General features: G+C 40.1%; 1 protein-coding gene across 3 annotated transcripts in view; it reads left to right on the top strand.

Annotated features, from left to right (window-relative positions):
• Positions 1-13,136, top strand: part of ARHGAP25 (Rho GTPase activating protein 25) — a 117,779-nt gene that overhangs the window by 81,017 nt on the left and 23,626 nt on the right. For all 3 annotated transcript variants that reach the window (XM_007476277.3, XM_007476279.3, XM_001381666.3), the window contains exon 5: positions 10,388-10,595. In XM_007476277.3, coding sequence (XP_007476339.1) covers positions 10,388-10,595 — 208 coding nt within the window. The remainder of the gene's footprint in view (positions 1-10,387; positions 10,596-13,136) is intronic.

Genomic DNA, 13,136 nt, shown 5'->3' with positions numbered 1-13,136 from the left:
AACCCTCAGAGTAGTTATAAAAGGATGAGTATCTGTATAGATTTCTGTGGGATGAAAAGAAGGGTTTAAAGGCTGTTGCTTTGTCTAGCAGCCTCAAAGTTGTTTCCCTTCTGGGGCAATTCAAGCCACAAGGGTGTGCTTTGAATTCTGGGGGTAGGCTGCATGTTCTCTACCACGTGGCAGCCTTGGAAAGAGAAAGCCGTGGACAAAAGTGAGAGTTTCTCAGGAGAGTCCTTCTAGAAGTCTGAAATCTAAGAGGCTTTGAATCTGGACTACTATATAGGAAAGGATGGATTCTTGGACTGTACTGCTTCCTAAAAGTTATGGATTCCTGGATCAAGTCCCCATACTTATACTTAATGCTTTTATTTTTATAAACTTTAAAGCATTATTTCTGAATCCTAATTCAATAGAGTCTTTCCCATGGGAGACAGTTTGCAATAGTGGAAAGAATGTTGGAGCTAGAGTTAGAGGATCTGGGTTTAAATCCTGCTGTTGTTTTTTATTACCGGAATAACTTTGGGCAAATAATTTTGTAAGATTAAACATTATATCTAATACTCCAAGTATTATATTTTTATAAGGTTTATTAATAATAACTTGAAGTAAAGGGTTGTGATAGCCTTAGTAAAGAGGAGGTTCCTGACCACATGGAGAGTGGGAGAGAAAGAGAGGAGAGTACAGGAAGAGAAAAAATTGGGGTTACAGCAAACTTTATCGACACAGCATAAGGATGTAATGTGGGGACAAAAGAGGAAAGGAATCCTGGGAGATGAATCCCAAGGATACAAAGTTCTATTTACACAATTTAATTAGTCTAGATTTTGGTTCCTTAGCTGTAAAATTGAAGGGGCTGGACTAAATGGCATCTAGGTATGTGTTGAGCTCTAAATCTATGGGGGAGGCTACATATGTAAGCATGAATATACATTTATACATCTAAGGTATGTGTATATGCACATAAAATATGTTTATATAAAGTATATATATTAATATTTATGAAGCATGTACACACATATATAAATATTCAAGGGCAATAATCCTAAAATGAGGGTAATCAATTAATTAATAAACAAACACCTATTAAACATAGCATAGTGGATACAGAATTGGACATAACTGAAATAACTGAACAACAATTTCCAGAAAAAGCTAGATGGCCCCTTGCTTCAGAGGTTCTAGAGAGAATCGGTTATAGATTCTACAAACGGAAGTTCCTCTTAAGACTGAAAGTATATGATTTGTTCAACACCTTGTTTTTTACAAACAGGGAAACTGGGGCCAGCTAGATGGCTCAGTGGATTGAGAGTCAGGCCTAGAGATGGGAGGTCCTGGGTTCAAATTTGGACTCAGACAACTTCCTAGCTGTCTGAGACAGCTGACAAGCTGACAAGATAGCTGACAAGAGTAGATATGTAATCAACCCATGGAGTATGAACTGAATGGATAATGAAATGTAAAACAAAGGCATTATACATTGTTATTGTATTTCCTGGCAGCTTTGTGTTCAATATTTATAAGCAGATCTGTGTGGAGGTGTGATGGGAGGTGGGTATGGGATGAGAGAGTCAGTAGGAAGAAAATTGGGAATAGTTGAGAAATGTGGTTTCTTTAGCAGAAGATAAATCTGTGGAGCACTTTATATGCTTTGATGATTTTGAAGTCACTGAGTGCAGACATAATAGTCTCAGGAATGGAGAACTGTGAGGTCACAGAAGGAAATTATTTTTGATAGGATCTAGCTTTAATTCCTCCCTGCCCCTGAATCTTGGGAACACAATGTTAGGACTCAATATGGCTAAAATGGGGCAGCTAGATGGCACAGTGGACAAAGTTGGCCCAGATTTAGTCAAAAAGACCTGAGTTCAAGTTTTAACTCAGACATTTACCAGTTGGGTCACCCTGGGCAAATTACTTAACCCTGTTTGCCTCAGTTTTCTCATCTGTAAAATGAGCCAGGGAAGGAAATGGCAAACCATTTCAGTATCTGCCAGGAAACTGCAAATGAAGTCATGAAGAGTCAGGCACAACTGAAAAACCACCGAGGAATAAACATAACAATGTCTAAAACAAAATCTATTACCTTCCTCTCTTTGACCCAAGTCAAACCTACCCCTACCCCTCCAACTTCCCCATTGTTATTGATGGTATCCACATTGTCAAAATCTCAGTTAACTGGCTCTTTCCTCTCCTCCACCATGCCATATCCACCAGTCTCCATATCCTGGACATTCTCCTTCCTCATTATCTATCACATCTAATCATCCCTTCCCACACCCATGGATGCTACTCCAGTTCAGGTCCTTATCATCTCCAGTTTAGGATGTTCTAATTGCTTCTTAAATAATCTCCTGACTTCCATTCTATTCTCCCTATACTCTAACAGCATGTATTAAATATATATCATTTGTATGTATATGTTATCTGAGTGTATATATTATTTATTATATATGTGCATATATCATGTGTACATATTTTATATTGCTTGTATGTATCACATATACATAAATATTATACACACATACTATATATAATAATATACAGACCTGATCTTTTCACTATATACACATACACACACACATATATATATATCACATATATAAAATAATGTATAGAACTTTTCTTGTCTCTACCTGATCATAAGTATTTTGTGGCCCCAATTTCCTATAGGACAAAAATCTAAATTTCTGAGCTTGAAATCTGAGGGTTTGTTAATGTATGAGATTTCATAAAGAAAAATTCATTCCTTTGACTTAATCAAGCCAAAGGATTCAAAGAACCTTTGTCTGTTAAAAACAAAAAGCCTTGGAAAGATTCCCTATTAAGTCCTGTCAATGACAGGATCATAAGAATTTAGAACTAGAAGAGACCTTATAGGTTATTTAGTCCAACCATTTAATTTTAGAGATGAATGACAATTCATCGTCATGAATCAAGGAGTGATACTAACAATAGCCTTTTTTATAGAATGCTTCACATGCATCATCTCATTTGAACTTCACAATAATTCTGTGGGGAACACACTACTATTATTCCCATTTAGAAGATGAGGTTCACAGATGTCATAACTTGCTTAGGATCTTGCAGCTAGTATCCCCAAGGGGGATAGAAACTCATTCTTCTGGACTAGTGACTTACTCAAAGTCACACAGAAACAGAGGCAGGGTTTGCATCCAGGACAATCAATGGGTGAATCAACAAGCATTTATTAAGCCCTTCCTATATATCAGCCACTGTGCTTGGTCTTGGAGATATAAAAGACAAGTTATCGGACATTTCTTTCCCTTAAACAGCTTCTATTCAATGTTGTTGTTGTTCATTCTGACTCTTTGGGACCTCGTGGACCATATCATGCTGATACTGTCCATGGGTTTTCTTGGCAAAGTTACTGGAGTGTTTTGCCATTTCCTTCTCCAGTAGATTAAGACAAACAGAGATGAAGTGATTGGCCCAGGGTTATATAGCCAGTAAGTGTCTGAGGCCAGATTTGAACTTGGGTCTTCTTGACTTCAGGTTCGGAATTCTATCCACTGAGCCACTTAGCTGCCTCCTTTTATTCACTGAGGAAACAATGTGTGTATGTGTAATATGAATATATGTATAACTTTGCATGTATAAACAGAATCAATACATGGTCCAAATATTCATTAATATCTTAGCATGAACGTATTGTCAAGATCCTTTCCCAAGTACAGATTCTGTGTGGGAATGGATGTTGGCACCGGACACTAAAAGGGAGAAAAGCGGAGGTCTATGGTAACGGAGGTGGAAGGAGGGGGCTGGGTCAGAGTCTTGAAGGTTTTACTCAGGTAGCAGTGATGTAACCATTTATGTTTTTAGAGTATCTATGAAGCACTTACTTGCCTTGGTGCAACCCTGACGCTTAAGTGGTTCAAATAGTGGCACAAGCTTTTTACAGATGAGGAAATCGAGACTCTGAGACATAAAGGTGTTTGCCGTAGATAGCTAGCTTAGAAGTCAGAGGTAGATGTCAGACTTGAAGGTCATCTCTCTTCCTTCTCCACTGTGTTGCCCCATTCATGGGTTGTGTGGGCTATTCTGGGAGGACCAGCACCTCTGACATGAGGGCTTGTTGAGCCCTTTCCAGGTTCAGCTTCAAGAAGCTGTAACAAGAGCAGCAACCACACTCTGGTAAAAACTATCTTGGAAGATGGATTCAAGCAGGTTGAGTTGGTAAGTTGGGTGGGGGGTGCTTCCCCCAAATATGTGAAGAATTTGTTCCAAAGGCCATGAAGGTGGTGGGAGCAGATGCTATGAAGCGTTTAGAGCTGGGGCAGACTTGGAAGGTGCTAAGGCCATTCACAGTATCCCTGGCCATTGCCAGTTGTCTTGATTTTTGTCCTGCCACTGGACTTCAAGGATTCTGGAAGAGAATGAGGCTGATGACTTTGTACAATTCTACTTCTTTTAAATCCAATTTACACTCAAGTCAAGACATTACCCTATCATGTCATTGGTCCTCTTAGAAAATGAAGGTCAAACAAAAATAGCCCCATCATGAAAGTAAAAAAAAAATCAACTGGGTGAGAGAACAGTTCCTCTTATCCTCTGTCCATTGTGCCCATCCGTGATCTTTACTTTCTTTGAAATCCCTTCATCTACTGATTTTTGAAACTCATTCAGAGTAATTTCAATTAACAGGAGAATGTGGTCAGTCATCAGGAGAACACTGGGGCTGGGAGTTGAAAAGAATAGAGGGCTAGGTAATAAACTAAGGTCTCTCTCGTTCCAAGGGTTTTTGGTTTTAATTTGATCTGAGATGACAAATTGTTTAGACAAGATCCAGGAATTCTAAACCTCTGAGTAAGTACAGGAAGTGCAACAAATCCTGAATCGGAAGAATCTTAAGGGAAAAAATATGCTCTTTAATACATGAAGGTGAGATAAATGTCCTACATGTCAGGAAAGAATGTTTTGAGTTTCTTCACATCAACTCATGCTTTCTTTCACTTAGTCCTCTTTGAACACAGATCTGGGACCCAAGTGGCAGTACTCAGGGAGGTCAGTTGCCTTTTGTGGAAAACATGCTAGATTTAGAATTAGGAGATGAGTTCAAATACTAGCTCAGCTGTTTACTATTTAAATTTCTTTGGGCCAATCACTCTATTTCCACAGTCCTCATTTTTTTTTCATATGTAAAACGGGGATAAATAACACCTATACTCCCTACCTTGAAATTTGCATCCATTGCTTCTTGCATTCCCAGTGAATTTAAAAGCTCATCCAGCACAATATGAATTTAGTGTGTTCTGGCAGGCCTCATTTTCAAGCTGGTTAATTTTGGCTTTCAAGACACTGTTTTCTGTTTCCAGATGACTTATTTTGCTTTTTAAGTTCTTTTCCCAGTTGTCTTCAGCCTCTCTTAATTGTTTTTTGAATTGCATTTTGAGTTCTTCCAAAAGCTGCAGAAGCTGAAAAGGAGCTGGGTTTCTCATTTGCCTGTAGTTAGCCTTCACTCTCTTAGTCAGCAAGGCTTTCAGATTAGTCTGTGGGGGAGGGGTGTCGGAGCTTGAGCTTCCCTGCCCTCTCAAGGCTTCTTATCTGCCCTATTGACAAGTTTGAGCCAGGGTAGAGTTGATCTGCAAAGCTGGCTGTGCCCTGAGGTCAAAACCTCAAGAAGTGGGGAGGGGGGGGCAAGATGGAGTGTCTTGGCTGCCCCTCTGCACTTCTCCTCCAGCTGCCTCTACGCCACCTGTGTTCAATGCCCTGAGCCTGGCACAGCTTTGCCAGCAAGGTATTCCCTCTGGACTAGCGCTCTTGCCCGCCCAGAGATTCCAGCCACCACTGGAGGCTCAGCACTGCAGGTGAGGGAAGGGTCCTGGGACCTTCCTTTTTCTTTCCCCCTAAACCTGTGTGTTCTAGAGTTCAGGCTTTTGGCGGGGGGCATATCTTTTAAGTGGAGTCCAGCAGGAGGGTTCCCTAGCTCTGTCTTGTTGTTAGATTTGGTTTTCAGTCCCCTCAAATCATTGTGTTTTTGATTTGATGAGGAAGGGTTTGCTGAGATCTAAACTTTTGCTGTCTCTAAGCCTCCATCTTGACTCCGCTTCCCTCACTTAAAGTTGTTTCTAATAAAATCCGAAGCCACTTCCCTCCTCTATAAAATGACATAGTGATGTTTACCTTGCCTGCCTCAGAGTCATGGTGAGGTGTCTACAGAAATGATGACAAACCGTGAAGTTTAAGTGCTGTTGCTTTCTCTATGTTGACCTCCATTCATGCCTCACACTGAAGTTTCATCTCAGCTAAGGAACATGGGTTTCTACAGGAAGCCTTTCCTGATCTTTCTCCCTACCTTCCAACCTTGTCCCTACCCCCAATTGTTGGTGTCTTTGCTCTCTCCTTTACTACCTAAAAGTAATTTTTATTTTCTCTCTCCCTCTCTCTCTCTTTCTCTCTCTTTACTTCTCCCCCTTCTCTCCCCCCCTCTCTCTTTCTCTCTCTCCCTCTCTGTCTCTCCCCCCTCCATCTGTTTCTCTGTCTCTGTCTTTATCCCTCCCCCCTCTCTGTCTCTTCCACCCCCCTCTCCCTCTCTCCCCTTTTTCTTTTTTCTCTCTCTCCTTCTCTCTCCCTTTTTTCTCTTTCTCAATCTCTCTCTCCTCCCCCACTTTCCCCACCTCCTCCCTCTCTCCATGTCTTGTTCTCCTATTTACATACTTATCCATGTACTTATTGCTTCTCTAGTTAGAATCTAAGCTTCCTTGAGATTAGAGATTTTTTCGTTATTTGTGTTTGTATCCCCAACTTTCAACATACTGCCTGAAAAAAGTAGGCACTTAATAAAAGCTCCTTGGTCGACTGAGTGATTGATTGATGTGCTTCTTGAAGGCTGTGTTTATGGAACCTAAGCTCCAATAGCCTCTATCAAGTCGGAAAAGTTTGGCATCTGAGCAGACTTGTGCATCTGGTGACCAAGGATCAGCCTAGAAAAGTGCAGAGGGCTAGCCACCATAGCTAGTGTTTTATCTTTTCTTCTTTTTCTTTTGGCCACAGCAGCTGGTAAAATTATTTATCACGGTGTAGAGGGGTTTTGGTCTGTACCACTGGAGGTCATACTCATCATGACTGGATCATGGCTGTCTTGCAATGGATCTTTATCTTGGCCTCTCTTGGATTGGTTACCAAAAGGCAGTTCAGTTGGTCAGTCACCAAGCATTTATTAACTGATTCCTGTGTGCTGGACCCTGTGTTAAGCTGGTTTTAACTAGGGCTAAAAAAGAAAGGCAAAAATATGGTTCCATCTTCAAGTTCCATATTCTAATATGAATGCAATATATTTTCAAATATGCCCCTGGGAAATTAAGTTCTATGCTGGGCAACTCCATTTCTATTCATCTCAGCACTGTCACTTATTGACTTGGGGGCAAGGCACTCACCTCTCCATGCCTCTTTCCTCTTCTGTGAAAAGAAGGGAGCTGAACTAGATGACCTCTGAAGTCCATGCCAGCTCCAGCTCTATGATCTTTTTTTCTTAAACTCTTACCTTCTGTCCTAGAATCGACACCAACTATTGGTTCTAAGGCAGAACCGCAAGGACTAGGCAATTGGGGTTAAGTGAGTTGGTTAGAACCACACAGCTAGAACATGTCTGAGGCCAATTTGAACCCAGGATCACCCTTCTCTAGGTCTGGCTCTCAATCCACTGAACCACCTAGCAGCTCCTCTAGGAACTTTTGATACTGGGATCCATGACCCTACAACTGAATGATCTCAGGGCCAAATCTCTTATCTGTATCTGAAAGCCTTCCTTCTCTCTCTTTGGCTACTCAATTCCTCTCTTCTTTTTAATCCCAACAAAGAAGGTTCTCTTCCAGGATGCCTTCCCTGGTTTCCTCCTAAAACTGGCAACAAGCCTGGACCTAAAACTTCCCAGGGGATGTGATTTTGTACCTCTCTGAGATATTTGCTCTACAACTTTGCAATTCAGCTACTTGTATTTCTGGCTTATTTCCTTACCAAACTGTAAACTTCATGAGTTCATAAAAGTACACTGGATTTAGACTGGGTTCAAATCCTGACTTTACTACTTATTAGCCCTGTGACCTTTGAGAAATCACTTAACTTCTCTAGATTCAGTAAATGAAAGGTTTGGGTCCAGACCTGACATCTGTGCTTTTGGTAGCCAAGGATTGGCAAACAAAATTTTGTTTTGTAAAGTAATCATTCAATCAACAAACTTGTATTATGCATTTACTATGTGTCAGACAGTAGAGATACAAGGCTAAGGCAGAACAGTCCCTCTTTCAAAGAACCTGTATTTTATTGGGTGTAAAATTGGACTTGAACTCTGGACTTCAACCCCCACAAGCCTTTGCTCCACTTCCCCAGAATGCTTTGTAATCTCAACTGGGCTGAGATCGAGAAGGGATTTAAGCTGATTGCAAAGGCTTTTGGCCCTCTTTTTGGACTTCCGTTTTGGAGCAGAGGCATCTCTTCCATGATGTGAGGTTATCTTGTCTAGGCCTCTGGCCTAGGCACGTGTTTTTTCTTATTCTGTATTTTCTTTAATCCTTAACTTTTAATAAACCTCTAAAAATATAATACTCCTTACATAGAGAAACTAATTTCTACCTGCCTCAGTCTCCCCTAAATTTTAATCTTTACATGGGGAGACATGAGACAGCTAGGTGGGGGTACTGGGCAGAGTGCTAGACCTGAAATCGGGAAGAGCTGATTTCAAATCCAACTTAGCTGTTGCTTAATCTCAATGAGCCTCAGTTTCCTTATCTGTAAAATGGGCACAATAGTAGAACCTACCTTATAAGGTTGCTGTGAGAGTCAAATAAATGATGTACTTTCCCCACTTTAAAATAGGATGCAATTATTATGATTATGGGCCTGTTAGAAGTATTTTATTTGATTCTTCCAACAGCTCTGCAGGGTAGGAGCTATTAAGTCTTTATGAGGTAATTTTGGTGGGAAGCTGTGAGCAGTTATGAGGAGGGAAGAGCGGGATAGAGAGGAGCAGGAAAGACTTTGTATAAAAACAGGCTCTTGAGATAAATTTTGAAGGAAACCAGGGATTCTAGGAGGCAGAGAAGAAGCAGGATGATTTTCAGGCATTGGGGAACAGCCTGTGCAAAGACCCAGAGATGGGAGAAGTATCCCATTTGAGGAAAAGGTCAGTTTGATTGAACTATAGGGTATGGGGAGAGGAGTGACATCTAACTGTGGAGAGAGTGCTGGACCAGGAGTCTGGGAGATCAGAGCTCAAATCTGGCTTCAGACTCTTGTTATTATTAGTCTTATGACCTTGGGCACACAGTCACAGCCTCTCTTTGCCTCTGTTTCCCCATCTGGAAAATGGGGATAAGAGCAGCACCTATCTTCCAGCTTTGTTGTGACTTCAAATGAGATGATAATTGTTAAGCACTTAGCACAATGTGTAATATATATAAAGTAAGCACTAGGGATATTTTATTATTATCATTATTATTTTTTCACAGTGTTTTATGGTTTATAAATGACTTTCTAAACACAATAATCCATTGAAATTATGATCCTTATTTTGTAGAGGAGGAAACAGAATTTTTTTTTTGCATTTTTAAAGTTTAATTGGTAATTTTAGACATTTTCTTAAGCCTAGAAAACCAATAAAGCAATCAATCAGGGCCTGATTAACAGTGTTTTTCACTATATGAGGCAAAAATGCACACACTGGAATTTTAACAATCAGACCTGGAGGAAACAGAATTTTAATTACTTGCCCAAGGTCACATAGGTATTGAGTGTTGGAGTCCTGGCTCAAAGCCAGGGCCTCAGATTTTCAATCCAATGCAATTATCTGGAGCCCAAGAACTTGTCTCAATTTTTTTAAAATAACTATTTCAATAGAATTGGTTTCCTTTGTAATGCTACGTATTTTATTGTATGCATTTAAAACTATCATCTTGAGATGGGGCCCATAGGTTTCCCTAAGACTGCTAAAAGTCTTCATGGTATTAAAAAGGTCAAGCCACCAGAGGAGGCATTGAGCAGGGAAAGGAGCATTGGAATTGGGGTCGAGGGTACTGAATTTGAGTCCCAAATCTGTAGCTTGCTTTCAGAGTAGGTAGCAAGCTTTTCTCAGTTCCTGGCACATAGTAAGCACTTAATAAATGTTTATTTATTTTATTTATTGACCTTTGTGATCTTCAGAAAGTTATTTCTTCTCTTTGGGTCCCAGTTTCCTCATTTATAAAATACAGATACTGAACTAGAGGATCTCTAAAGTCCCTTCCAGCTACAGAGTTTATGTTGGCATGGGGGGTGGGGGGAGGGAAGTAGGTGGAATTGACAAAACAAATTGAACAATTCATTGAGAGGAAACCAGGACCAGCAAGTTTGGAAATTGGTGGGCAGGCCCCATTTTTGCTTTTTCTCTCTTCAGTGGTATTTGGTCAGCGACTGGATGAGACTGTGGCATATGAACAAAAATTTGGACAGTATTCAGTGCCCATCCTGGTAGAGAAATGCATGGAATTCATCAGAGAGCATGGCCTGAATGAGGAAGGTATCTTTCGTCTGCCTGGACAGGACAACCTGGTGAAGAAGCTGAGGGATGCCTTTGATGCTGGGGAGCGACCTTCTTTTGAACGGTAAATCCAGTCTTTCCTGAATGCTCATCTGCACTTGGATTAAGAGGGAGAGTTGCTGAGAACCACTTATCCTGAATAGTATCAGAAAAAGGGAAGACTGGGAGAAAGGAAGTGATTTCCCTAAAATTACAAAGATATTGTGTAGAAGAACTAGAATTCTGACCCTAGGTCTTTTGACACAAATCTAGTAGCTCTTTCCATTGAGTAGGAAATGGTTAGATCAGTGATTCCTCTAGCTTGATATTCTTGGGCTAAGATTGATGCTGTATTTGAGAACTTTGTCTTAGTGGAAAGAGCAATAATATTGAATTTAGTTTACACCAGCTCAAATCTTTGCTCTTCAATTTATGAGCTGGGTGCACAAGTGATTTAATTTCTTCTGAACTCAGGTTCCTCATCTGTAAAGCAAAGGGTTTGGACTACCTGAGATATAAAGTCTATTTCAGTCCTATTAAGTGACTTACCTAAAGCCAAACAGCATATTACTATCAGAATCAAAACTAGAGACAAGGTCTTGACTCAACTTCCAGATCAGGGTTCTTTCTACAACTCAAAATAGTCTCACTGTCTTTAAGAGTCCTCAACATTAAATCTCCTACCTTGCTAGAATTGCATCATTACCCATTAAGCAGTTATTAGCAGAATTAGTTATGAGCAGAATTAGATGGTCCATACCCATTACAATTAGTCAATCAAACAAATATTTATCAAAATATGCAAAGCTTAAAATGTAGTTGGGTATCTGGCCCCAAAGGATTACCAACACAGGATCATGGAGGTAGTAGACTGGTATGTCACTGCCATTAGAGGATAGTATCTTGACTGAGAAGTTTCATGAGACTGTGATAGACATTGTGGAAGGGTAGAGAGCTGTGTTTAAATCTTAGCTTGGATATTGTGATGAATAAAATTTCTAAGACTGGCTTCTTGGTAAGAAGAATCAATCTAGGCTTGACTAGGCTTGTCATAACCAATAAATTAATTTTTCCATGATCTTTCTTGGGGATCAAAGACAAATTCATTCAGTATCTTGAATCATTAAAAACATTTTTGGAAGCTCATTATTCAGCTTTCCCCTAGACAGCAGAAGACATGTCTAATTGGTGGAAACTCAATGAGGAAGTAGGCTAATATTTTCCTGACCCTCCCTGATCTCCTCTTGATGATGGGGGAAAACACATGCCTGATCATAGGATTCCAAAATCCTTGAAGATCTAGTTGGAAAAAAAAATCAAATTAGGCCTGGTCAAGATTGATTTTTTCCTGTTCATTCCAATGGAGGAATCAAGGACATTGCCATACTGCCCCTAGACATGCTTGGACTAAACTAGTTTTTGTTTATAGGACAAGATGGAGTTTATATTCTCAGTCTCAATTATCCCAGATTTAAAAGCTTCTCTGGGGCAGGGGATGTGAGGGCATTCTTAGGATTGTTCGGAAAAGGAATGAGGAAAAAGGCTTGAAAAATATGTTACAGAGCCCTATTAGAAATCAAATAATACAATATTTAGAATAAATCTTGTATCTTTATCTTTAGAATAAATTTTTAGAATAGAACACTGACTACTGTATGACCACCCACAAATCACTTTTTCTCTCTGGGACACAGTTTCCTTATCTACCATTATGAAATCACCTGCCATGCAGGTTAATGTGAGGGAAGTGTTTTGTAAACCTATAGACATGAATTACTATCATACTAGCACCATTGGGTGGGTTCTCCTAACCTCTGTTTGCTGATTTTAGATAAATTTGTCAGATGCCTCTTTCCACCTCCATAGCCCTTGGACTTGGTTACCCTTCCACTTTATGCTTGAACTGGCATGACTTCCTGTTTATTCTCTCAGTCATGATTCAGATCACATCTTCCTTCCCCAGGAGGGTTTTTTCCTATGAACCCTGTTAACTGGTTCCTAATCATTGGCACAATGCCCCATCTCCTCCCTTTGGGGAAAAGTACTCAATGCTGATGAAATGGGATTAACACTTAGAACAGAATTAGAGAATAATGAGGCACCAAACTGAGTGGTTCTGGATGGTTGCCATTGGAGCTTAGAGAAGGCAGAGATGAATGTGGCCTGAGGTGATCAGGAATAGACCATGGGAGATCTGGAAGAGACCTTAGAGGTCATCTGATGTCCTCATTTTGCAGATGATGAAGCAGAGATGTTAAATGACTTGCCTGAAGTCACACAAATAGAAAATGGTAGAGCTGGGGTTTGAACTTGAGTCATCTGATCCTAGTTATGTGGAAGAAGTGGGCTTTGAGCCATGCCTTGAAATATAGCTAATAAAACTTAGGCAAAGGGGAGAAAGTAGAACATTCTAAGCTGCTGAAAACTTTTAAAAATACATGTGTTATTCATGGTCTTTTAAATTCCCACCAGACTTTAGCCGTCTGTCTGGTTGGACAATGATCCTTGGGCATAAGAATGAATGGAGACACTCATTCTTTGCCCATAGGACCATATCTTTTTACAGGACCACAAATAGTTAGAATTAGGTGGGACTATGTATGGAGATTCATTTAGTTTATGCTCC

Source organism: Monodelphis domestica, chromosome 1 (assembly GCF_027887165.1).
Source record: "Monodelphis domestica isolate mMonDom1 chromosome 1, mMonDom1.pri, whole genome shotgun sequence".
NCBI lineage: Eukaryota > Metazoa > Chordata > Mammalia > Didelphimorphia > Didelphidae > Monodelphis > Monodelphis domestica.
The sequence above is the reverse complement of the archived record's forward strand: the minus strand, read 5'-3'. Positions and strand labels throughout refer to the sequence as shown.